At 43.0% G+C, this 27,711-nt stretch overlaps 2 protein-coding genes across 2 annotated transcripts in view; one reads left to right on the forward strand and one right to left on the reverse strand.

Annotated features, from left to right (window-relative positions):
- LOC311051909 (GTPase IMAP family member 8-like) overlaps window positions 1-27,711 on the reverse strand; it is a 644,135-nt gene that overhangs the window by 409,211 nt on the left and 207,213 nt on the right. The window lies entirely within an intron of this gene.
- LOC311051919 (limbic system-associated membrane protein-like) overlaps window positions 1-27,711 on the forward strand; it is a 182,942-nt gene that overhangs the window by 99,427 nt on the left and 55,804 nt on the right. Inside the window, exons 2-3 of the mRNA XM_084066645.1 lie at window positions 14,991-15,135; window positions 15,998-16,085. Coding sequence (XP_083922771.1) covers window positions 14,991-15,135; window positions 15,998-16,085 — 233 coding nt within the window. The remainder of the gene's footprint in view (window positions 1-14,990; window positions 15,136-15,997; window positions 16,086-27,711) is intronic.

A 27,711-nucleotide genomic window follows, 5' to 3' on the forward strand; every position in this document is an offset into this window, starting at 1 on the left:
AGGTTCCTAGTTCGATCCCGGGCTCCCCCAGAGTTAGTGTCGAAGTGTCCTTGAGCAAGACATTGAACCCCTAATTTCTCTGAGCAGTTTGGTGCCTTGCATGGTTTCCTCCGCCATCGGTGTGTGAATGGGTGAATGTAACGTACAATCTATGTAAAGCGCTTTGGATAAAAACGCTATATAAATGCACCATTTAGCATTTACCACCAGCCTGTCAGCCTCAGCACCAATGGCTGTCCTGGAACTTATGGCCTGCAAGTGTGTACGGACCTGCAAGTTTCCAGACTGTTCCTGCCTTGCCAACAAATTAAAGTGCACAGAAATGTGCAAGCTACAAACCTGCAGCAATCAGAAGGAAGAGGAGGAAGATGAAGTGGAACTGATTGATTATGATGATGATAATAATGACGATGACGAATACTGAAGAATTGATATTGGTATGACAGTTATGATGATGATGATGATGATGATCATTGATTAAAGTACCTCTCAAGCCTACTCCATAAACCGACTCTGTCACGGACCCTGTGGTCCACAGACTTGGACCTCCTCTCTGTCCCTAAGGCAAACAAGTGAACCATGTTCTGAACCTTGTTCTGAAGGCTCTGTCGGGGACAGAGCCTTCAGTGTGGCAGCCCCCACCCTGTGGAACTCTCTCCCAATAGGGATTGGTCATGTTCCTGCTCCATGCTCATGCAACACTGGACTCTTAAGGCTGTGTGTCTTGAAAAGACACCTATTCTCTCAGGCTTATGACATATAGTTGTTTGTTGTTTTGTTAGTTTGGCTGTTGGTTGTTCATTGTTTTTGAAAGGCGCCATATACATTCAAGCTACTATTTTATTATTATTTTATTAATATTAAAGTGAATGAAAGAGAGAAAATTATTTCCCCCCCCCCCTCTGTATCACATGTTTTGTTCAAAAAGAGTGGCACGCTTTCTTCATTATTTGAATATATGGTTGGTGTCTTTGAAGACTGATAACTGTGACTAATCTACTACTTGGGAAAGGATATCATGATCAAATATCATCTAGGGATATAGACCTATTCAAAATACAAAACTAGATTTTGCAAATGTTGCACTTGAGTGACCCCGATTAGTGAAAATGCTGTTCACATCGTATCACAACGTGAAGTGTTGTGAGCTTGTAGACATGCCATTTGCTGAATGTTTGCCCCAGAATAGGCATGCTAGGGTTCATGTGGTTAAATAAGTGAATGTAAGAGATTGAATAATGTTTTTTTTTCCCTCTGTATGACTTGTTCTATTCAAAAAAGGTTAGGCGATTTTTTCATTCTTTGGATCTATGGTTGGTGTCATTGAAGGCTGATAACTAGGACTAATCTACTACTTGGGAAGGGTTATCATGTTGAAATATTATCTAGGGATATAGACCTTTTCAAAATACCAAACTAGAATTTGCCACCTTGAGTGTCCCTGATTAGTGAAAATTCTGACCTGGGCCCATGGACTAATATTGTATAAAATTGTGTTTCAGATTAAACCTTTTTGTTTACTTGGTCTGCTTTTTTTCCCTCTTCACCTATACCTCTTCACCAAAAATAGCCGATCTACAAGCTCACAAGCTTGTAGACCGGCTATTTTTGGCTAAAGTTCTCCTCAGAAAAGGGATGCTAGGGTTCAAGTGGTTGAGGTAAAAAACAATAATCATATCACACAAAGATTTGGCGGACCCCCTGTAGTAACCCTGAGGATCCCTAGGGGTCCCAGACCCCCTGTTGAAGACCCCTGGTCTACAGTCATTAAATGAAGATTGATGGCGGTACGTTTTCTAACAAGTGGCCTTGTATCGTTATTCCTGTATGAGGGCTGTTCCGGCTCTTGGTTTTACAGTGCTGGTGTCTCATGATGATAATTAAATATATCCATTGAATCCTTAATTGAAGCAGTCATTTGTTAGCTTATCAACGCCGTAAGACAGCATCCCCCAACAGCTATGAGGCAGCTGTTAAAGGCTCATTGACACAAAATAATGATATTTTAAGATAATGCGATGGGGGACACACAATGAATAAATGTAAATCAATTATCATTCCCTACCTTTGAGCTAAATGCCTCTTTAATTGCCTGGCAGATGACTTCAATCCCATTAACAGATTAATAAATGTGTAAAAGTGTACCTGCATTAATTGCAAACACATTATACTAACATACAGTAATAGTCCTGATACATGAATTGGAGAATGCTAATGTTTCACTGATGAAGTTTCATAATAAACATTATGTCCATAATTTAATGTGGGTTAATTTTCATGCATTATATCAGGCGATACGGTGTCAGTTACGGTGAAAACAGCACATGTGATGCTCCACAATCAAAGTTGCAAGATGAAGAAGATGTGCTTTAATTGTGCTTTAATTGAAACAACCATTATGCCATTATGGTGATATGCTTTCAATTAGCATATAAGTCATTGCTTCGTCTCCACGGTTACCTGTGATATGCAACACAATTAGCATATCACAGTACATCCAGCGGTGTAAAGTAACTAAGTACATTTACTCAAGTACTGTACTTAAGTACATCCTTGAGGATTTTTTACGTTACTGGAGTATTTCCAATTTTCAATACTTTTACTTCTACTCCACTACATCTCAGAGGCAAATATTATACTTTTACTCCACTACACTGATTTGAAAACTTTAGTTACTAGTTACTTTGCAGATACAAATTATTATCTACAAGCTCACAACACGTCGCATCGCGACGTGTTGTGAGCTTGTAGATCTGCTATTTTCAAACATGAAGTACTTTTACTTTTGGTTACTCTAAGTATATTTTGATGCCAATATTTTTGTACTTTTACTCAAGTACCATTTTGAACACAGGCCTTTTACTTGTAACAGAGTACTTCTGCATTGTGGTATTGATAGTTTTACTTAAGTAAAACATGTCACTCAGTACTTTCTCCACCACTGAATGCGTCCCACAAGTTGAGAGAGAGAGAGAGAGAGAGAGAGAGAGAGAGAGAGAGAGAGAGAGAGAGAAAAAAGCATATAAGTAATGCAGTGAGTGATTTGCAAAGCCCACATTAAAAACAACTTCTAACAGTATTCCAGTGAGCGATTTTTAAAGGCCACGTTTCTTTGTGGCCGACGGGATTACATTTTGTCAAAACTTAGAGAAGCAAATGAGAAAGACGTGCTAATTGTTGGAGAAATGTGAAACAGGAGTTGAATGATAAAACCGGAACGGAATGGACGAACCCCCCCCCCCAAAAAAAAAAAAACATGCGCATACTGGTGATCTGTTTGGTGAACAAATTCTGTATTTACAGTACAGAGAAACAAGCAGTGTTTTGTCCTGTGATGCATGTAAAAAGGGCCACAACTTATGATGCTGGCTGATGAGAAAGAGTTTTCTTTGCATTGATATCCTTCGTCAGAAGCCAAAGAGGGAAAGAGTTTTTTGTTTGCCTTTCCTCTTTCAATGGAGAGAGAGAGAGACAGAGAGACAAGCAGGTTGTTGAATGTATAATTTCATCACAGTACTATTTTAATAACACAATATAAATAACTATTTCCATTGTTATTTAACTCAGTGTGTGGGAGGACATTAGCCTCTAGCACAAACACAAATTACAAGTATTTTCTGGTACATTAGATTTAAAAAATGCCCATGGACTGTTTGCTTATTCAAACAGCACTAACGTAATATGATGCAGCGACATCTGCAAATTGCTAATAAAATTACATTTTGACATTTATTTTGGCACTTTATTTGTTCTTTTGATCTGCTACTTGATGGCATTCTTTTGCCTGATGAAGACCTACAGTATATGGTCGAAACGTTGTGCCATTAAAGAAAATACATTTTGGGAGCTTTAAACAAGTGTGCGGATGTTGTACCTTCTTCTCCTTGATTCTTGCCTTGATGCCCAGCACCTGGCCTAAATACAGGTACAAGATGTGTACACAATCCCCTCTGTGACTTGTTAGCATTCAGCCTGTTAGTAGGCTAATCTGTGTACAAGAGGTACTTTTTACAACCTGCTAACACATTGGTTCTCAAAGTGGGGTCCGGGGACCCCCAGGGGTACTTGAGGGGGTTCCAGGGGGTCCCCAGCTAAATGATTGATAGGAACCAAATGGACCCTTATGGGTCTGTAACTCTGAGAGTGTACAAATGGAACCAAATGGTAAACCATTTGGTTCCATTTGTACACTCTCAGAGTTAAATCAACATTGATTTTACAATATAAATTGGGGTCCCAGGGATATAAATCCCATAAAATGGGGGTCCGTAGCCTAATGCATGTCAAACTGGGGGTCCTTCATATACATTTTTTTACGGCTACAGCTGTAAAAATCTTCGCATATCGGGGTCCCTGGCTTATCTTTTCAAATGGGGGTCCGCGGGCTAATAAGTGTCAATTTGGGGGTCCTTGACATGAAAAAGTTCGAGAACCACTGTGCTAACACAAGCCAAACACACAGCAACAGCTGTGTGACGGTCACATTAGAACCATTCTCTCTGGTGTACATTGTATAACTCTTGCTACACACAAAGAAACCGCACACTGACACACACAGAATGTTTCACCCTGAGGGAATAAGAGGCTCTTATTGACACGGAGGAGATAACATACTAATCTTTGACGGTCCCTTATGTCACCACTATCATGTCACCAGACCATGATTACTGTGGGGTGGGAGGGTAAATTCCACTCCTTGATACTCCCAGCAGAGGAGCTCTCTCTCACTCTGGAAAACCCATTTTGCTGCTGCTTGGGCCAATCTGTGTTTATCACAGAGACATGTAGCATCACACTGAGAGAAAACGGGCCCGTCACATGCTCTTGTCGGCTTCGATGACAATTGTGCTCACTCAGATGACAAAAACATCCCTTATAAGCGCTAAGCGATTGGTAACCGGGAAAAAGATAGCGACAGTGAATTGGTGCAAGGTCCTGTTTCTACAGCCCTGCCTGGGACAGAGGGTTTAAGTACCAAACTGTGTGTTGGGATTGTAGCCTTTTAGATCTGCTAACACACAATGCAGCATATGGGCTAAGACCTCACACACATAATGGATACATGGACATAACAGTACACCAACGCCGGCAATTACACACCCCATAAACTTGAATTCATGGATTTTTTTTTTTTCTTTTCGCATTCCTAAGTCAATAATATGATGACCGGCGGAAAGATGCTAATGTCTCCGCGTGGGACACTCAAAGTTGACACTTTGAGTCTCCTACCGGAGCAGCCACAGGTCATCAAGTTATTGGCTTAGGAATGCGACAAAAACAAAACAAATCGCACCCCCTATTGGTTTCCCCAACCAATACCCCACGACGCGGTCCGAAGGTAACTTAAATCTGGGGTACCCCATAATTTGTAATCCACAGGAACATACATATGGATTTATTTAACCCACGGCGCCGTCAGAATCCTCTTGTGACCGGCGGTTCATTCATAAATCCAGCGATTGTAACCCCAGGGCAGCAACGACACGTTCCTCTTCCGCTGGGCTCGCTATTTCTTCTGCGTAAAAGTAGGCCGCAGCTTACTTTTGAGTTAAATCTATAACCTAAACTAGTAACACTGGCGCCCAGGAGATCTCCTCTCAAGTCACCCGTTCACACTGGTACACAGGCTTGTTTGTTCGCCCCTCCCCCCAGTACCACACCTTCTATTTGTAAAGCTGGGTGGCACAAATCCTTCAATCGCCCTCTAATCAGACCCATTACCCCTCACGTGAATAGGCTCTATGTTACTTTTTCCACCACTGATGCTGACTCCCGCTATCTTCTCTTTGTGTTAGTGGTGATATCATTGTGTCACTATGTGTCACTGGTGCTCACACACGCACGCTCGCACGCACAGACTGACTGACTGAATCATTTGTGTCATTAATTCTGTCATATATCGTTGACACAAAAGCAGCAAAAGTAAAAGATCTACAAGCTCAAAAGGCGTACGCATCGCGACCCATTTTGAACTTGTAGATCAGCTTTTTTGTTTTTGGGCTGCGTATCTGTATCTCTTATCTGTAACCAGCTTGTTATGTCCTATACTGACATCCCTCCCCTCCACCGCACGACACGAGACTGCTTACAGAAACACTGAAACCCAGAGCAGACGAGAGAGAGAGAGATCCAGCTGCCAAAGAGGCTCTGCTGGAAATGAACCGAGGCTGATGGGGCCACGCTGCCAGGCTGTGCCCCTCCATGTGTGTGTGTGTGTGTGTGTGTGTGTGTGTGTGTGTGTGTGTGTGTGTGTGTGTGTGTGTGTGTGAGTGTGTGTGTGTGTGTGCGTGAGTGCGTGCGTGCGTGCGTGCGTGCGTGCGTGCGTGCGTGCGTGCGTGCGTGCGTGCGTGTGCCCCTCCGTGTGTGTGTGTGTGTCTCTGTGTGTGTGTGCGTGCGTGCGTGCGTGCGTGCGTGCGTGCGTGCGTGCGTGCGTGCGTGCGTGCGTGCGTGCGTGTGCGTGCGTGTCAATGATTTTAGTCAGACTGTTGTTTTCCTCCGTCTCTCTCTCTCTCTCTCTCTCTCTCTCTCTCTCTCTCTCTCTCTCTCTCTCTCTCTCTCTCTCTCTCTCTCTCTCTCTCTCTCTCTCTCTCTCCGTGCTTCCAATTGTAATGGCCTTGTCAGTTGTCATGGAAATCATTCATTTTTTGGAAGGGCTTCAAATACTTTTTGTAAACAGAAGATGCACAAAGACCCTTAACAGTGCTGGCTGGTGCTCCCATAAAGCCTTGGGCCTGTTGCCACCTTACCAAGTCCAATTTCCATCAAACAAGACCTGAAATAAGTCAGCATATATATTTGTTTTAGTTCTGTTGTTGTTTTTTGTGTAATTTTTCCCCAGCCATATCTGCTGGTCTGGTCTCAAAACAATTATTTCCTGCCCTGATTACCAAGTCGCAGTGGTGGAAAAAGTACTCCAATGTTTTACTTAAGTAAAAGTATCAATACTCTGCCGAGTCGCTCCAGGTACTGGTGCATGCAGACCCAAGGCGAGAGTACATTTACTCAAGTACTGTACTTAAGTACAATTTTGTGTTTCCCATCGTCTATACTTTTACTTCTACTCCACTACATCTCAGAGGCAAATATTGAAATTTAACTCCACTTCAATTAGTTACTTTGCAGATAGAAAAGATTACATTATAAAACATACATTTACCACTTCAGCCCTATTTTATACCGATCTACAAGCTCACTATAAGCAGCTATTTCAATGCTTTGTTATGGTTAAGCCTCGCTGCCTTGTCCAGAGGGGCAGGCTGAATGCTTACCAGAAATACATTACTTCCACTTCTGCTTTATTCTCTCTCTCTCTCTCTCTCTCTCTCTCTCTCTCTCTCTCTCTCTCTCTCTCTCTCTCTCTCTCTCTCTCTCTCTCTCTCTCTCTCTCTCTCTCTCTCTCTCTCTCTCTCTCTCTCTCTCTCTCTCTCTCTCTCTCTCTCTCTCTCTCTCACACACACTCACTCACACACACACACACACACACACACACACACACACACACACACACACACACACACACACACACACACACACACACACACACACACACACACACACACACACACACACACACACACACACACACACATTTGGTTCCATTTGTACACTCTCAGAGGTATGGGGGTTGTGGAAACCACTGAGCTAGACGAAATGGAACAGAGCCTTCATTAGTATCATTGATAACACCTGGGAAGGAAGTGATAATATGGCTGCTGTGCATAGAGCCTATTGGCTTATCCACACTGGCACTATGTGTCCATTGGTTAACCCATTCAATCCGGGAACGCATCTGTGTAATTTTAAGATTTCCTTTGCTCTTCAAAAATGGCAGATCTACAAGCTCATGATGAAGATATATACAAGCTCATGAGTGCCGCGCTATGAGCTTGTATATCTTTATTATTTTGTATATCTTTATTATCTGTGTCTTTATTATCGAACATTTGTAACTCAAATCTTTGCTTCTGGGGGGTCCCTGGAACAAAACATTTTGAGATGGGGGTCCGCGGGCCAAACACATAGCTAAAAACATTTTCTAAATCCTAACAGTATGTTGCTGTATCAGTGGTGCTCCAACTTGTCCACGTCAAGGACCCCCAAAATGATGCGTTCCAGGGACCCCCAGAAGCACAGATTGGAGTTAAAATGTTTCGTTTTAAAACATATACATATATTCAAAGATTTACACAAATTTTCCATGATTTTTCAAAGAAATAGCAGCACTCGCCGGTCATGATATTTCCAGAATGTCCCAGAAGACATTCATAACGATGAATCACTCAACAATGGCTCAGCATCCCAATAAATCAGACTTATCTACCAAAACCACTTGTTGAGTTGAGTTCAGATAATAATTCCCATTCAGCTCCATAGAACACAGCCCTGCACACACGCACACACACACAAGCGCGCGCGCGCGCACACACACACACACACACACACACACACACACACACTTGCATTTGGAAGAGAGCAGGAAGACACAGAGAGCAGAGAGGAGGATGGACGACAGGCTGAATGAAATATTAATGCGACACCTGCCATGACCTGGAGAGAGAGAGAGAGAGAGAGAAAGAGAGCGATAGAGAGAGACATAGCTTATGCCCTGAAGCACACATCCATCCATTGGGCTCTCCCGTTAAACCCAATACCCAGTTTGCAGGCATCAGTCAGCCCACACACAGACCCCTGTCAGCTGCAGACTATTGGCTCTATGCACAGCAGCCATATTGTGAAGACATTCACAGGTGTTGCCAATGATACTAATGAAGGCTCTGTTCCATTCTGGTCAAACAGAGTCAGGGTGCTGATATTGTGCATGTTGGCTCACTGGAAACACTCTGTTACACCAGTGGGTCTACAGTTGGGGTCCAGGGACCCTCATGGGCTTCCAAATGGCCCCTTACAGGTGTGTAACTCTGAGAGTGTACAAATGGAACCACATGGACCCGTAAGGGTCCATTTGGTTGGAAGCACAGATTGGAGTTAAAATGTTTCGTTTTAAAACATATATACATATATTCAAAGATTTACACACATTTTCCATGATTTTTCAAAGAAATAGTAGATCTGCAAGCTCATAGCGCAGCACTCGCCGGTCATGATATTTCCAGAATGTCCCAGAAGACATTCATAACGATGAATCACTCAACAATGGCTCAACATCCCAATAAATCAGACTTATCTACCAAAACCACTTGTTGAGTTGAGTTCAGATAATAATTCCCATTCAGCTCCATAGAACACAGCCCTGCACACACGCGCACGCGCACACACAAGCGCACACGCACACACACACACACACACACACACACACACACACACACACACACACACACACACACACACACACACACACACACACACACACACACACACATTGACAGCTCCTTCTGCAGCAGACACACACACACACAGCTGCTTTGACAGCTGATAGGAGGGAAGCTCGTTAGCCAGAACAGGAAGTAGTGACTACACAGCATGCTCTAGCTGTGGCACTCTGCCGGGAGTGGAGTGAGTCACGCCTCCAGGGACATGAGGCTGTAGTGGGAAGAAGGGGGGTGTGTGTGTGTGTGTGTGTGTGTGTGTGTGTGTGTGTGTGTGTGTGTGTGTGTGTGTGTGTGTGTGTGTGTGTGTGTGTGTGTGTTAGAGCTCGTCGGGTTTGGCATGTAACCCGAAATACCCGGGTTCCGACCCGTACCCGGCTCGGTCACGGGTCCATTCACAAGATGTGACTCCGGGTCCGGGTTGGAGCCGGTACAGTCCGTCTCGGGTCACGGGTCCATTCACAAGATGTGACTCCGGGTCCGGGTCGGAGCCGGTACAGTCCGTCTCGGGTCTCGGTTCTCCGACTGTGAAATGGACGGTTCCACTAATACCCGAGTTGACCCGGCGAGCGGGTTTCTCGGGGCTCAGACTGTGAAATACACGGTTCCATTAATACCCGAGTGGATGGAGGGAGGTCGGTCGCTCAGAAGACAGACTGGCAGTGACGCAGTCAATGACTGGCTGCTATTTATATTATCATATCACTACATAATGTTATATCATTGATCTAAATGGCGATATATTAACAAGGATAGGATGATTAAAACATATTTATGTCTGTATTAGCCTTGATGATCGTCTTTCTTGACCTAAGGCTCTGTCTGTATTAGGAACAATTTGGACAGGTGGAAAACTTTAGTTAAACTTGCAGAGTGGCGCATTACTTTACCTGAGTTACATCTTCTGATACTTGTACTTGAATGTTGACATGAGATAATAATCATGTTTAGTGTTTCACTACCACGAGCAAAGACTACAGCGCATATTAACTGCGTTGATCAACACACACGTTGAAAAGCTAGGACAAAGATACCAAGGATTCGACAGTGATGTCACTATGCAACAAGGAAGTAGCGACGGACGCTACGCCATGTTCGAAGTTGTTTTAAAGATAGCAACTTTAGCAAGGATTCGTCGGCGATGACGTCACCGACGAATCCTTGGACATATTTTACCCACTCATTTATATACACCGGTTATATCAAATATTGTCGATTAACGTAACGCTTTGGTTAATGGTTAAAAATGGTAAAATAATTGAGTTAATATCAACACGTTGTTACCGGTATACTCAGCACAATGGAAACTCCAAAGCCAATTATAATGTTAAACAACATTAAATGTGGTTTAACATTCATTAGAAATTAACGTGGATTATAGTCGGCAATGAAGAAGGATTACAAACATCTAGAACGTGGATTTATTTTTGTATAGCTGTCCAATGAGCATTGACTGGGATTATACATCATAATCATGGAGGCTATACATTTATAGGTAAGAAAGTATGAAACAAGTCTTATTTAACGCTGGACAACAAATGACGTTGGCAAACAATTTTGCATTCGGGTTTTTCGGAGGCTCGGGTTATGTACGGGTTCGGTTCTTGTATGTCACGGTTCTATACGGGTCGGTTCCCGACAGCTCTTGGTGCTGTTCGGGGTCCAGATCTCAATTTCTAACAATGGCCCGGGTCCATTCGGTTACGGGTATTTTCTTCGCGGGTCCACTCGGGTATCGGTCCTTCATATTGGACCATAGGCCGGGTCCATTCGGTTCCGGGTAAAAAAAATCACGGGTCCATTTGGGTTCGGGTATTTATATTTGACCCGTGAAGACCTCTAGTGTGCGTGTGTGTGTGTGCAGGGGCGCCGTTGTTTGTCCGCGACCCTGGGGGCTGAACTTGACTAGCTGATGGCTGGGTGGGGGTGTTACATTCCTGCCTATTGTTCTATAGGTGTTAACGGCCGGCTCGTTGAATGCGTCGCGGCCGTCGCGGGCACCATTTAAACCTTCAGAGAGCTGCTTTGCCTATAGTCATGGAAATTAGATTGGGCCCCGATCTGAGGGTCTCATCAGTTGAGCGTGGGGGCTGTGGACCCGGCGCCCCCACGTGATCGGCGCCCTTGTGTGTGTGTGTGTGTGTGTGTGTGTGTGTGTGTGTGTGTGTGTGTGTGTGTGTGTGTGTGTGTGTGTGTGGAAAAAGTGGAATTAACCATGAGAGAGAACAGGAGTGTGAGAATGACAAGGGTGTTCGACAGACGTGAGAGAAAGAGAGAGAGAGAGAGAGAGAGAGAGAGAGAGAGAGAGAGAGAGAGAGAGAGAGAGAGAGAGAGAGAGAGAGAGATGGAGGGGGAGAACAGAGTTATTCAGCAGAGAATGATGATTAAGACAACAGAGGAGAGGACAGAGAGAGAGAGAGAGAGTAAAGCTCACACAGAGCTTTAGATTGACTTAAAGAACGGTAATATGTGTGTTTGAAGCCTTACGGCCAGCCTTACGAGTCCCTAGAAGAAACTCAACTGAACTTGAGTTTTATGCCCTCCTTTCCTCTCCTCTCCTCTCCTCTCCTCTCCTCTAGAGGCAGATATTATGCTTTTACTCCACTACAATTACTTGAAAACTTTAGTTACTAGTTACTTTGTAGATTTTGATTATTATTATAAAACATACATTAACCACTTCAGCCCTATATACATTTCGGCCATTTGAAAACAGCCGATAGTTGCGTCTCATCTCAAAAGATTTGTATGCATTTGAAAACTTGTGAAAAGGGACATTCTGCATAATGAGTACTTTTACTTTTGTACTTTAAGTACATTTTGATACCAATACTTGTGTATTTTTACTCAAGTACATTTTGAATTCCGTAACAGAGCATGTCTACATTGCAGTATTGATACTTTTACTTAAGTAATAAATATGAGTACTTTTTCCACCACTGTGCACCCCCCACCACCTCAGTGATAAATACAGTGTCTGCTCTAAGAGTGAGCATATATCCTGATGGATAAAGACAGCGGTATATCCTCTTGTTTCCTTCCACACCTCGCCTGGTGCTGGCAACGCGACTGCTTAATGAATAAATGTAAATGTGAGAAGACGTGGGAATCAATGGGAATGTATATTTGGCGTAATGCAAGACGACAGCGGATGCGCCTCACATGTAAATGTCGCGATCCTCAGGCTTTGGACGTGTTGCAGTGTTTTGGAATGTGTTTAGAGAGGATAGATTATACCCAGGCAGGCGCTGGGACTGAGGTTGTTTTCTTTTTCTTTTGTCCACCTGCCTGATCCTAGATCCTGTCATCCATAAATGTAGCAGTGTAGAGGCCAGTGGTAAAGTAAAAGTATCAATACAGCAACGTAGAAGTACTCTTTTACAAGTCAAAGTCAGGAATTCAAAATGTACTTGAGTAAAAGAGAAAAGTATTGGTATCAAAATGTACTTAAAGTACCAAAAGTAGAAAGTACTCATTATGTAGAAGGTCCCGTTTCACAAGTTTTCAAATGTATAAAAATCTTTTGAAAATAGCAGATCTACAAGCTCACAATCCGTCGCATCGCAACACATTGTGAGCTTGTAGATAGGCTATTTTCAAAGAGCCATAGTTTAAATATGGCTGAAGTGGTTTATGTGTGTTTTGTAATAATAATCAAAATCTACAAAGTAACTATAGCATAGAGTTTTCAAATAATTGTAGTGGAGTAAAAGTACAATATTTGGATCCGAGATGGAATGGAGTAGAAGTAAAAGTATTGGAAATTGGAAAGTACAAATACCTCAACATTGTACTCAAGGACAGTACTTAAGTAAATGTACTTAGTTACTTTACACCACTGACGTTCACAACTTGACCACGTTGTTTCTGTCGTCTCTCCCAGAGTGGAATTTACTACAAACTGTTTAAGAACAAAAAAAATCTGCCAACTGTGGCAGATGAGTTGAATTGACCATGCTGGCTGTATATATCCACTTTCACCTTTCAACAGTGGTGTAAAGTAACTGAGTACATTTTCTGTATTTTGACTTTATTGGAGTATTTCCAATTTTCAGTACTTTTACTTCTACTCCACTACATCTCAGAGGCAAATATTGTACTTTTACTCCATTACAATTATTTGAAAACTTGAGTTACTAGTTACTTTGTAGATTTTGATTATTATTACAAAACATACATTAACCACTTCAGCCCTATATATATTTTGGCCAATTGAAAATAGCCGATCTACAAGCTCGCTTGATGTGATGCTTTGTGAGCTTGTAGATCTCTTATTGTCTCCGCCAGGCCGAAGGCATGGCGAGAGAGTATGTTTTACCCTCCGTCCGTCCGTCCGTGTGTGTGTGTGTGTGTGTGTGTGTCCGTCCGTCCGTCCGTCCTTCTGTCTGTTACCAGCTAATCTCCGCCACCGTTGCCCCAGTCGCTGTGAAACTGCACACACACACTCCCTCGATGCCACAGCAGAACCTCTGCCCCAAATATTTCACATGGGCCTGTTATAGCGCCACCAGGAGGCCGATTTGTGCAAAACACATTTTTGGATATTACTACAGATTTTATCCAAATATCACGCAAATCGGTACACAGTATCTCTATAGTCATGTGATCAAGACGGATCTGTCCGATATTTCATATTACATCCTGATTGGCTAAGGTTGGCTTCCAAAGTTGGCAGGATTGGTCCGTTTTGAACAAAATGTCTCAAATCATGAACGCAGTGTGTGATTTCCGTGAAAATTTGCACACACATTCCCACTAGGCCAAGGACGCAATGACCCCCTTTTCACATTGCCCTGTTATAGCGCCACCAGCAGGACTAATTTAGCAAAACACATTTTTGCAACAAAATGCCTCAAATCATGAATGCACGCTCATTCCCACTAGGCAGAGGAAGAAATGCCACCCTTTTCACATTGTCCTATTATAGCGCCACCAGGAGGCCACAATAACGACGTGACCTGGCGGAGACCTGTGCTCCGAGGAGCACTTTTTCTAGTTTTCAAAGTGTTTTATACATTTTGAAGTTGTGATATGAGACATTCTGCACAAGGAATACTTTTTACTACATTGCAGTATTGATACTTTTACTTGAGTAAAACATTTGAGTCATTTCTTTTACAAAATATACATTAACCTCTTCAGCCCTATTTAAACTTTGGCTATTTGAAAATAGCCGAAGCTAAAGCACCACGTTGTGAGCTTGTAAATATGCTATTTTCAAAAAATGTAATACATTTTACATTATGATACCTTGTGAAATGGGACATTCTGCATAAAGAGTACTTTTACTTTTGGTACTTTAAGTACATTTTGATGCCAATACTTTTGTACTTTTACTCAAGTAAATTTGGAATTTGTGGCTTTTACTTGTAACAGAATATGTCTATATTGCAGTATTGATACATTTACTTAAGTAAAACATGTGAGTACTTTTTCCACCACTGCGGAAATCAAACTGGTTTTCACGCTGTCCGCCTACTCGGTGTGTTCACGTAATAGCTATAATTTCCTCCGTTTGACATCTCTTCACTCCTAATGAGATTATAAAAGTGACCTACCCTTTTCTTTACGCCTTTCTCTTTGTCCTCTAATGTCCAGAATCAAAGTGTTCCTCATTCTCTTTGGTTTTCCTCACCTCTCTGTTCTTGCTCTCTGTGTCCACAGGTGTTATGTGGATGACAAAGTGTCCAAGGTGGCCTGGCTCAATCGATCCAACATCATCTTCACTGGTCAGGACAAGTGGTCCCTGGACCCCCGAGTAGACCTGGTGACTAAAGGACAGCTGGAGTACAGTCTGCGCATACAGAAGGTACCCTAGTGCAGTAGTGCAGTATCGTAGCAGTACCGTAGTGCAGTATGGTAGCCGTACCGTAGTGCGGTATCGTAGCAGTACCGTAGTGCGGTATCGTAGCAGTACCGTGTGCGGTATCGTAGCAGTACCGTAGTGCGGTATCGTAGCAGTACCGTAGTGCGGTATCGTAGCCGTACCGTAGTGCGGTATCGTAGCAGTACCGTAGTGCAGTGTCGTAGCAGTACCGTAGTGCAGTATCGTAGCCGTACCGTAGTGCAGTATCGTAGCCGTACCGTAGTGCAGTATCGTAGCAGTACCGTAGTGCGGTATCGTAGCAGTACCGTAGTGCGGTATCGTAGCAGTACCGTAGTGCAGTGTCGTAGCCGTACCGTAGTGCAGTGTCGTAGCAGTACCGTAGTGCAGTATCGTAGCCGTACCGTAGTGCAGTATCGTAGCCGTACCGTAGTGCAGTATCGTAGCAGTACCGTGGTGTGATGTACCGTTTCTGTAGCTGTAGCTGTTGTCATGGCTGCTGTTTCATCTCATGAGAAGAGAACATCAATGATGATGATAATGTTTGTGTGGTAAAGACTGTTATGATAACGTCCAGCATGATGATTATGATGATAATAATAGGACTAAGAGCTAGAACTTGCATGGCCTTTTGCTCAGATTACCCTACTGGTGAAAAAAAGTGGCAATTAAAGCCTCGTCTTTTCTCTTCTTCTCTTCTCTTCTCTTCTCTTCTCTTCTCTTCTCTTCTCTTCTCTTCTCTTCTCTTCTCTTCTCTTCTCTTCTCTTCTCTTCTCTTCTCTTCTCTTCTCTTCTCTTCTCTTCTCTTCTCTCCTCTCCTCTCCTCTCCTCTCCTCTCCTCCTATAGGTGAATGTATATGATGAGGGGTCCTACACATGTACCATACAGACCAAACAGCATCCTAAGACCTCACAAGTCAATCTCATTGTGCAAGGTAATGTCAACCAGTGATTCTCACTTTTTTTCTCTTTTTACCAGGTGCTCGAAGAGCGCCTGAGTCTATAAACAGTCAGATCTAATCGTCGGGAGGCATGCGTTAATCCGACAGACCTTTTCTCCGACTATGTGGCATCCGCGTGCCGTTAGGGTTAGGGTGCGGGTTTGGTTCGGGTTTACTGTTTAATGTCGGAGCACTGCGCTGTCGGAGGAATGCGCTGTCGAACTAACGTATTGCACCCCTAATCGTCATCATTCGACACCTATTCGACACCTATTCATCATTGGCTGTCCTGGCTGTCCTTCACTCCTTTAAAGGCCAAGACCACTGTGGTAGAGGTTTGGGTTGTGTAGTTACCTTGCCATGATGTAACTCTAAAGGTGGACAAGAAATCAAAAATAATTGCTCCATTGTTTAGAAATTGATAATTCAAAATATGCTCCTCATTGACTTACATTGTACGGTCAAACAGCTCTCAAAGTCACTCTTTTAGCACATAAACAAACACAAACAAAGCTGATTCAGACAATATAGAGCATCACCAAACCCAGTACTGTTTGTTTTTTTAATAAAAATGTCAACTTCCTGTTGAGTTTACTATTTGAAGATCCGGATCCGGATCCGTGGATCCAGTCCGGGTTTTCTTCTTAATAAAAATTGCAAAATCAACAGGAAGTTAACATTTTTATTAAAAAAACAAACAGTACTGGGTTTGGTGATGCTCTATATCAACTTTGTTTGTGTTTGTTTACGTGCTAAAAGAGTGACTTTGAGAGCTGTTTGACCGTACAATGTAAGTCAATGAGGAGCATATTTTGAATTATGAATTTCTAAACTATGGAACAATTATTTTTTGATTTCTTGTCCACCTTTAGAGTTACATCATGGCAAGGTAACTACACAACCCAAACCTCTACCAAAGTGGTCTTGCCCTTTAAGCCAATGGGGACACTTCCCCATTTGTGACCGCTTACAGTGTTTGGGTACAGAACTCGCAAGTTGCCAAACGGCCGAAAATGGGGAATAAAGTTAGATTTTTATTTTTTGTGTTTTTCGTTTTTTTCCCAAAGGACAGGCAATATTTTTGCTTGTCCTTTGCAGGCCTTTGCAGGCCTTTGCAGTACACAACGGAGTTGTGATTTTGTAGAACACTTGTTACACAGTTGTAATCGAACACAAATGACTAATTTCTCCTTCAAATTTTTTTTATTTTATTTTAAATTTGAGGAAATATTGTCTACGTTATCTTTGTCTTGCTATGTATTTATCTATCAAGACTATTAATAGGCAGCCTATGTATTTCCTAGGCTGGGGTTAGTGTGTAGATGAGCTGGTGGTATTTCACTGCATAGACTATTCAGTCATGTTAAATGTGATTGGGTCTTACATCCAACAGAAGGCATTATGTGGTAGACAGACATGTGTGTGATCCTTGTAGCTCTCATGTACTGTACTTGTTTTAGAATTCCATCAGATTCATTCTGGCACTGCAGTTGGGAAAGGTTTATAGATTTTGTTTGACTTCACTTCTGTTTGTAATGCAACTCAAGCAAAACCAAGATTGAAATAGCAACCTTTTTTTTAAAACACATTTTTAAAACACCTTAAAGGAGTAGTTCACCCAAAAATATTGTTTTATTTTTGTCACATTCCTAAGCCAATAATTTGATGATAATAATAAACATGCTAATGTATCCCAGTAGGAGACTCAAAGACTCTCCTTTGTGTCTCCTACCGAGAGAGACCGCCGGTTATCACATTATTGGTTTAGGAATGCGATAGAAACAAAACAATCTCCATGAATTCAATGCTTCATGGGGTGTGTCATTGATAGACAATAAGTCATTTTTGGGGTGAACTACTCCTTTAACCCATTAAGACCTGGGACGCATCTGTGTGACTTTTTGATTTGAGCTAAAAAGTATTATTTTACACTTTGGCTATTCAAAAATAGCAGATATACAAGCTCATAGCGCGGCTCCGAGTGCCGCGCTATAAGCTTGTATATCTGCTATTTTTGAAAAATCGAGAAAATATGTGCAAATTAATATATTTATATTATTTTAAAGCGAACATTTTTAACTCAAATCCTTGCTTCTGGGGGGTCCCTGGTAGCCTGGTAAACCCTCCCTCCGGAAATCTCATTTTCATTCGATGTCAGGAAGGAGTCTGGCATGAACGCCCATTCTGCAATATTGGGGAGTTTCCAGCGAAATCAGGACCTAACCGCGCCTATCAGCGTCGTCGCTCATCGTTCTGTGATTGACAGCTTACGTTGGCCAATCAGGTGGCGAGTTCGAGTGAGCCCGAATGAAGCCGAGTGCAGCCTGACTGGGGCCGAAAAAAAACGAACGGCAGCCATTGTTGTTCTGCGAGTGCCGTGACTTCTTATTTTGGGTTTTAAAACGGTCTCAAACTTCTTTTTTGAGGCACGGAATTTACTATTAAGATATCGTTTGGATAGAATTTAGTTGTTTAACTTCATATATGTGGTCAATTAATCATGACAGAGCCTATTTAAAAATATAAATTCAGAGAACCGGGAGGGGCGGGCTGTGACACGCATGTATCCGCATAAGGCAACCTATTTTGGGCTGGGCCGTCTCAAAAGTCCCGCTGCGTCATATTAGTGACGGAGGTCGTAAAAATCCACTGCAATTGGCTGAAGGGGAAAAACGATCATTGGCTGAAGGGGTTGTCAGTCAACGGTATTACTCCCGCCCAACTCCAGCCCGCAGCCAATATTGCAGCATGGGCGATCATGCCAGACTCCTTCCTGACATCGAATGAAAATGAGATTTCCGGAGGGAGGGTTTACCAGGCTAGGTCCCTGGAACTAAATATTTTGAGATTGGGGTCCGCGGCCAAATGACATGAAAAAGTTTGAGCACCACTGATATAGAAACGTACGTTTTTCAGAATACTGTTGTGATTTATAGGAGACATTTGTAGAAACGGCTTCATGTCTTAATGGGTTAATGTGAATGGACGTTTACCCTGAAATGCCCTCACCTTGGAGCTTGCATTAACAAAATTATAATGGCCAGATTGAATTTAATCCAAAACCCGTGGCGATAGATCAATACTGATTTGAATCAGCTGACCAAGCGCTGAAATGTCCCTGAAGAAAAGAAAGGTAAGAGTAAATAAATGTAAAACGGGAGAAAGAAAGCAGGCTGGTATAAATGGAGATATATATACACACCATGTACTGTACATATACATACTGTATATGACCACCGGGGGGTCGATGGTATTGACTCATTTCTAGAAGGTTCTCCACATGTGGCACAAAGCCAATTTCCCTGTATGGACGCTTGTGATCAAACGATTGGGAACAAAAACACTTATGCGCTCTCACACACACACACACACGCACGCACGCACGCACGCACGCACGCACACGCAAGCGCACGCACGCACGCACACGCACGCACGCACGCACGCACGCACGCACGCACACGCACGCACACGCACACGTGTGATCTTTGCTCACAGCATCTCAGCAGTCTGAGCTGCGGTAGGAGGAGAGCTGACCTTTCAACAATCATCATGGGACAATCTGAACCTTTCAGAGGTTCCTCTGAATCCATCTTTACATTTCCTCCTCTCCTCTCCTCTCCTCTCCTCTCCGACCGGCTTCGAATGCTATCAATGCATTGAATGGGAGATTATCACGTTTTATCAGACCATTGAATGGGCGAGTAGGCGACGAGTAGGCGATATACGGACCTACCCGCGATTTGTCAGACCATTCATTGGGCGTAATCAGGAGCAACTCACCTACTTGGAGGCGGAGCAGTCCCCACAACAAGATTTACGATTCTGTGCCTAGTAGGTGAGTTGCTAGTAGTAGGTGAGTTGCTCCTGATAACTCCAATGGCGCTGAGTAGGCTCAGACGAACGTCGCGGTTCCATTTCGCCTGAGACTGCGCACCTCTGTCATGGTCCGAAACCAAAACCAAAACCGAAACTGAACTATTTAAGTCATCTCCGTTGGTAGGTCAGTTTGTCTTGATAACACCCAATGAATGGTCTGATAAATCGCGGGTAGGTAAGTAGGTCGCCTACTTCGCCCATTCGATGGTCTAATAAAAGGTGATAATGTCCCATTCAATGCATTGATAGCATCCGAATCAGGTGCTGAAACAGTGAAACGCTGAATTTTGGTCCCAGTCCGGCCCTCTCCTCTCCTCTCCTCTCCTCTCCTCTCCTCTCCTCCCCTCTGCACCCTGACCTACAGCTCCTAGTACTGTGCGCATTAAAAAGTGAAAAGATTTTCAACTTATCACTGCAAAGTGCAGAGTCACACCGCTCCTTCCAATTTTTATGCTGGTGTTGTTGAGATCAAGGAGCATACCACTGTGGTATTACTCATCATTCTGAGCAGTAACCCTGGGCGGTAGAAGAGATAAGAGAATAAAATACAACCTCACTGATTTACCTGCTGCCTTTGAACTACAACCCCCCCAAGGTTTAATGAAATGAAAGCAACGACCCACCCTTCCTCCTTTTCTCCCTCGGTTCACCAAGCCAACGCTGCTCGGACCAAAGTCTCTGAAAAATGAAATATACATAAAACTAGAAAAAGTGCTCCTCGGAGCACAGGTCTCCGCCAGGTCAGGTACGTTATTGTGGCCTCCTGGTGGCGCTATAATAGGCCAATGTGAAAAGGGTGACATTTATTCTTAGGTCGTTCACGGCAACTGCATTCATGATTTGAGGCATTTTGTTCCAAAAATGTGTTTTGCCAAATTAGACCTGCTGGTGGCGCTATAACAGGGCAATGTGAAAAAGGGTGGCATTTCTTCCTCGGCCTAGTGGGAATCTGTGTGTGCAATTTTATGGAAATGGCAAGCTGCGTTCATGATTTGAGGCAGTTTGTTCAAAACGGACCAATCCTGCAAACTTTGGATGGCAACCTTAACCAATGAGGATGGAATATGGGAAATTGGACAGATCAGGGTTGATCACATGACTATAGAGATACTGTGTACCGATTTACATGAGGTTTGGTTAAAAACTGTAGGAGTAATGGGAAAAAATGGGTTTTGCACAGGCAGAGGTTCTGAATTGGCATCCAGGGAGTGTGTGTGCACAGTTTCGCAGCGACCGGGCCAACGGTGCCAGAGATTAGCTGGTAACACACGGACACACGGACACACGGACGGACACACGGACGGACACACGGACACACGGACACACGGACGGACACACGGACGGACACACGGACCGAGGGTAAAACATACTCTCTCGCCATGCCTTTCGGCCTGGCGGAGACAAAAAGACCAGACATCTCCTTTATACGGGGTGAGGAGGTGCCCTTGTGCATGTAACACATTGACAGCCAGAATTAAAACATAGTTTTTCGTCCCCTTGCCAACAAAACGAGCGATTTCACTGTGCCTTTGAAAATTCATGGAATGTTCTCCGTCAACGGCGTCCCCACGGAGATCGGCTCATTACATGCACAGGGCTGTCGTAGTATAGGGGAAAAAATAATACCCGCTCGTCGTAATCCATTGCGTAGCTGCGGCCATTTCAAAGAAGCTTGTTTTTGCCATAAAGCAAGAGGAACGGAGATAAAGCGATTTTCCCTCAGGAAGTAAAGACGTCAATTCCGGGTCTGACGTCATCAGGCAGCGAAAGCATCATCCATAGGATAGATCACAGCGCCCTCTGGCGTAATCACTGAAAACATGTTTTTTTTTTGCGGCGCTAGCCGCTCTATACCTGAGCGGATCCTGCTCTATACCTGACTTTGTCCATGTGCGTCAACGTTCTGATTGGTCAGGTGCGTCAACAAAGTGATTGGTCAAGCTTCACGTGACACATGGCTATAATCACATTATAAACACATATCGATGACAAAATACCGCTACCTTCACACAGGGTGTGATTTTTGGGGCGGTGTAGCCGCCCCCTATAAGTGGGTTTTGGACACCGACCAAAACATTTATGTACCCCCTAACCCTTCCATTGTTAATGCAAATCGATACTTTTTTCATATCAGCCAATCACATTACAGCTAGTGTCATCACCACTAAGTGTAATGTGATTGGCTGACTTTGCAAATTCAGGACTGTGATTGGCTAGCGAAACACATGACACATGTGCAGCCCTATAAATAGCAGTAAGGACTTTTAAAAAAGTAATTATCCTTTTTTTAAAGTGAGTCATGTCGTGATGACCACACACCACCTTTGGGTGTCACAACACATAGTGCTCCAATTTCACATCCTGTGATTGGCTAATCTAAAACCATTTTGATGTGAGAGTAGTATATTTAACTGAGATGTTGTGTATTTCATGAGATCAGTGAAAAAGAATTGCAAAATCACTATGGTTAAAATGAGGAAAGTAACAACCGAAACAAAGACAATGGCAAGTCTTCCTAGAACTGGCCTTGTGAGACCCAAGTGTATATCACAAGAGCTTAAACACAGAATTGTGACAAAGCAAAGATCTGGTCAAGGTTCCAGAGAAATTTCAGCTGAATTTAAGATTTCTAAAAATACAGTGGCCTATATAATCCAACAATGGAAGAGACGAAGCTTTGTGGGAGACGTAAAGAAGAATCCAAAAATTGCTTTAGCTGAAATGTGAATAGCAGTATGGACTTCAAAAGTCATTTATACTTTTTTTTAAGTGAGTCATGTTGTGATGACCACACACCGCCCACTTCACACTGGGTGTGATTTTTTATTTAAAGGGCGTAATTATATGCCCTAGGCAGGCAATGTGTTAAATTCATAGACTGTAAAAAGAAATGGACAGAGTGAGGCCATTGGTTTCTACAGACCGTAAATGAAGCCTATTTGTCAACGATTTTAAATCCGCCATCTTTCTTTATCGCGTCATATCTAAGCAACTGGAAATGAATGCTATCGGTTGGGTAGCTTGTCAATCAAGAGCGGGGACGGGGAATGAAGGCTATTGGTTGTGTAGCTTGTCAATCAAGTCATCCCCTCCCCTCTGTGGGCCATGATCTGGACCTGTCAATAATAATAAATACATTTTATTTGTATTGCACTTTACATTTGAAACAAACCTCAAAGTGCTACAGTGTAGAATACAAATATTTGCATAAAACAATCTTTAAAACTGATGGGAGATGGGACGCCAGTGCAGTGAGTGGAGAATGGGTGATGTGAATGTATTTATACACTCTCATCAGGATCCTAGCAGCGCTGTTCTTTGATGTGGGCCTCATACTGTAGTTGGAGCCTTTGAAGGCTCTTGCTTGGGATCCCGATGAAGTGAAGTGCGCTTCAGTAGTCAAGCCTGGAGGAGACGAAGGCGTGGACTAGCTTTTCAGCATCAGACTGGCATTTTTCGGAGAGGTTATTGCTGTGTAGGTGGTCTTGCAGCCTTGGAGATGAATAGGAGGTTGGAGATGGACCTGTAGTTGGCATGGACATCCGGGTGTAGGGTGGGTCAAGCAGAAAACTGTTGCTGAAATCGTCGCTGTAGGGTTTGTTCTATGTTTGTGCACCTCAATGTGGGCTCTATTCCCTCGCTCTACTCAAAGCTTTGCCTGAAGTCTTGATCACACACTGTGTGACACACAGTACAATATTTGGTAACACTTGATAATAACTATTAATTTTAACTAGCTAATAGATCATTCATAAACTGTTAGTTAATGAGTTATTACTGACTTGATACGTATTTGTTGACAGTTAACACACAATGGAGCCGTGGTTGAAAACTCGTGGTTGAAAACGTCAAGATCATTACCCATCACATAAACGTATACTGTGTACGTGTATTTTAACATAACATGCGGTGCACCTTGTTTATGTCAGGACGTATTTCAAACTGCAGCACAACATCCTCACAGCATCTGCTGTCCAACAAAATGTTGGGCACATCGTCCGTTGGTTGTCTAATGTCTCTCTAGTGTGCGTGCGAGCATCTCTGGGGGTGTGTGTGTGTGTGTGTGTGTGTGTGTGTGTGTGTGTGTGTGTGTGTGTGTGTGTGTGTGTGTGTGTGTGTGTGTGCGCGTGCGCGCGTGCGTGCGTGCGTGCGTGCGTGCGTGCGTGCGCGTGTGCCCGCTGTCCCGGCAGATGTTTGGTACATTGTGATTACAGGGACCATATGGTCGTGACTCGCTGACAGTGCTTTACATGCCAAAACACTTCCCATAACGCAGCATAATTATGTCCACTTGGACATGGTTTTCATAGAGGTCTTCATTTAATTATCCCATGGGAGCTTTGGGGAGCAAGTTTGGAGGAATACATCATATTTCATATTTCTACTGAGGAGATGTATCTATCTATCTATCTATCTATCTATCTATCTATCTATCTATCTATCTATCTATCTATCTATTAGGGATGTGAAACAACTCATATTGTTTTGCGAGTCGACGTGTCGAGGGCAATAATCGATGTGTCGATTGATTTTTCTTTAATGTATTTGTTTATTTATTTTTCTGTGCAGCAGTTAAGTGGAGAGACAAATTGAGATTTTCTTTAAGTGACACAACTTCTGCGGCTGCACCCATCATGTTTAGAATTTGCATCGAAGCCCTAATGATAATAAAAATGAGACTTTATTTTGTAAACATGTGTTTATTAAACACACTTGTTTAATCCGTAGGCTACAGCAGCCTAACTAACGAGGCTGACGTTTGACAAATTAGAATAATGTCAGACTGAGCATTCCGTCCCGATGCCAAATAATAACAGTAACAACACGACACGTTCAACAATATAGCTATATGGCCTCATATAAACTTTTATAACATCTTACGGAGCGTTTGGTAATCTCAGCGAGGTGCTCGCCCTAAAACACGGTCGCACCGGGTCGAATCCGGCAACCTGGGAACGGTCGCCACCAGGTACTCCTACACAAAAATGAGGGTGAGTGTGTTTTGGGGGCGATCGTTCCGGTTACCAGGGTACGTTCTCTCTCTCGTGGCGCTGTCATTGTTTGACGACGGGGCACGGTGTATTCTGGAAATGCCATCAGCTCACGGAAGCTTTTCCCATCAACACCGCTGATAGTAGGCATCATATCTTCGTCTATCATCTTGGCTGTCAAATCAGTGATCTTTTCTGCCCGCCGGTCATCACAATGGCGAGGTTTCACGTTGAAGTCTTGACATTCTGTTTTGCTTGGGTGAAGGGCAGGCTTTAGGACCGGGGATCTACTCTTAACAACAGCTACAACAGGTATTCCTAACAGGAAATGGCCTATATATGTGCGTTGTGAATATTTCAGGTTGCTGTTTGAATAAACAGTCCTGGTAAGGTCTCTCTGCTCAGATATTGCTTTGTCTCACTTTGCTGAGCTTATTACTCACACGAGTGATGGTTATTATTCAACCATTTTCCCAGTCCTTTGAGTAGACGGAGAGAAACAGGGAAGAGAATGATGACACAATCTCCTCTCCCACGGAGAGAGAAATAATTTAGAACTGCTCACGAAGAGAAACCATAATGACGTGCGCGCGCGCATGCCAAACCTTGCCAGTGGAAGAGAAAAGCACAGAGACGGAAGGGTGTGTGTGCCTCATTACGTGTATGGGTTGCCCAGCAGTAGCAGCTGTAAGCTGATCAAGTGTTCAGTGTGCTGTTGTGGAGGTTTCTAGCTGAGCGTGTCAGGTGCTGTCTCTTCTCTGCCAGCTGTTACACACGCGCACAGGTGCACACACGTGCACAGGCGCACAGGCGCACACACACACACACACACACACACACACACACACACACACACACACACACACACACACACACACACACACACACACAAACATACTTCCAGGGTTCAATGCTTGAACTATACAGTAACGTTTGTAACACAGTTATGTTACTATAGACGAATCCACAGAGTGCTCCCCCGGCGCATTCATAACTGCGGTGTCAGAATGCACACCGAGTAGGAGTCTGACACCACAGCGTTCTGTGGATTCGTCTATGCAATAATGTTTGGAACTATACAGCAGTGTTTGGAACTATTCAGTAAATTCTGGAACTATGCAGTAGTGCATGGAACTATACAGTAATGTTTGGAACTATACAGTAGTGCATGGAACTATACAGTAATGTCTGGAACTATACAGTAGTGTGTATGGAACTATTCAGTAATGTTTGGAACAATACAGTAGTGCATGGAACTATTCAGTAATGTTTGGAACTATACAGTAGTGCATGGAACTATACAGTTGTGCATGGAACTATATAGTAGTGCATGGAACTATACAGTAATGTTTGGAACTATACAGTAGTGCTTAGAATCATACACTAGAATTTGGAACAATCGGTCGCCCAATTGCATCAGTAGAGTTGTAGGCAGTGGTGGAAAAAGTACTCAAATGTTTTACTTCTGTAAAAGTATCAATACTGCAATGTAGAAATACTCTGTTACAAGTAAAAGTCCGGAATTCTAAATGTACTTGAGTAAAAGTACCAAAGTATCGGCATCAAAATGTGCTTAAAGTCCCAAAAGTAAAAGTAGTCAGATCTTTTGAAAGTAGCAGATCTACAAGCTCACAAAGTGTCGCATCGCGACGCGTTGTGAGCTTATAGATCGTCTATTTTCAAATAGCCAAAATATATATAGAGCTTAAGTGGTCAATGTATGTTTAGTAATACAAATCTAAATCTAAAAAGTAACCTGTAACTAAAGTTTTCAAATGATTGTAGTGGAGTAAAAGTACAATATTGTCCTCTGAGATGTAGTGGAGTAGAAGTAATAGTACAGTACTTAAGTAAATGTACTTGGTTACTTTATACCACTGGTTGTAGGAAAACGTTATATAAAATATAAACCCTTGTTATTGAGAATAAACCAACACAAGTTTTAAGTTCAGTTGCAATTGTTTTAGTGAGGAAAAGTTATATTCAACCAACAAAGCAGTTCATCAAACTCAATTCATCACATGCAAAAATGAACCAAAAGCCAACCAGTTGATCAACAGTTTAAAATAAGAAAAAGAAACAAAATATAATTCACAAAATCACAGAACCCAGGTTACGTTGGTAACCCCTCGTTTTCAATCCAAATGACAACTCAATGCATTACCATCAGTTAACAACAGCGCACAACACAATTCCTTCACAAACCATAAGTGCTTTGATAGATAAAGTCTCGTACCACAGGCTTTAATAGTCCGTGCCCGGGCCAGAATAAACGCACGCAGCACGCAAGACGCAACGCAACGCAACGCAACGCAACGCAACGCAACGCAACGCACGTTATTGCTCAATCCTCTTCACCGAGTAAATCGGCTGCTTTTTAGATTCCCCCAAACAATAAACAAATAAATCAAAATAAAGATCACTCCCCCCAAAACAAAAGTAGGCCTATGAGCTCAAATGATAAATGAACTACCAGTAAGGCAGGCAGCGGAGGTGATCTGGAACGGTTCCCTGCTCGTCAGTCACAACAAACAATTTGTTTGTTGTTTCAGCAGGAACGGCCAGAATGCGGGGAATAGGCTCTATTCACAGCAGCCGTATTATGAAGAAATGCACAGGTGTTACCAATGATACTAATGAAGGCTCTGCTCCATTCTGGTCAAACAGAGTCAGGGTGCTGATATTGTGAATGTTGGCTCAATGGAAACACTCTGCTACACCAGTGGGTCTACAATTGGGGTCCAGGGACCCTC

Source organism: Gymnoscopelus microlampas (genome assembly GCF_963454915.1).
Source record: "Gymnoscopelus microlampas genome assembly, chromosome: 1".
NCBI classification, from domain to species: Eukaryota; Metazoa; Chordata; class Actinopteri; order Myctophiformes; family Myctophidae; genus Gymnoscopelus; species Gymnoscopelus microlampas.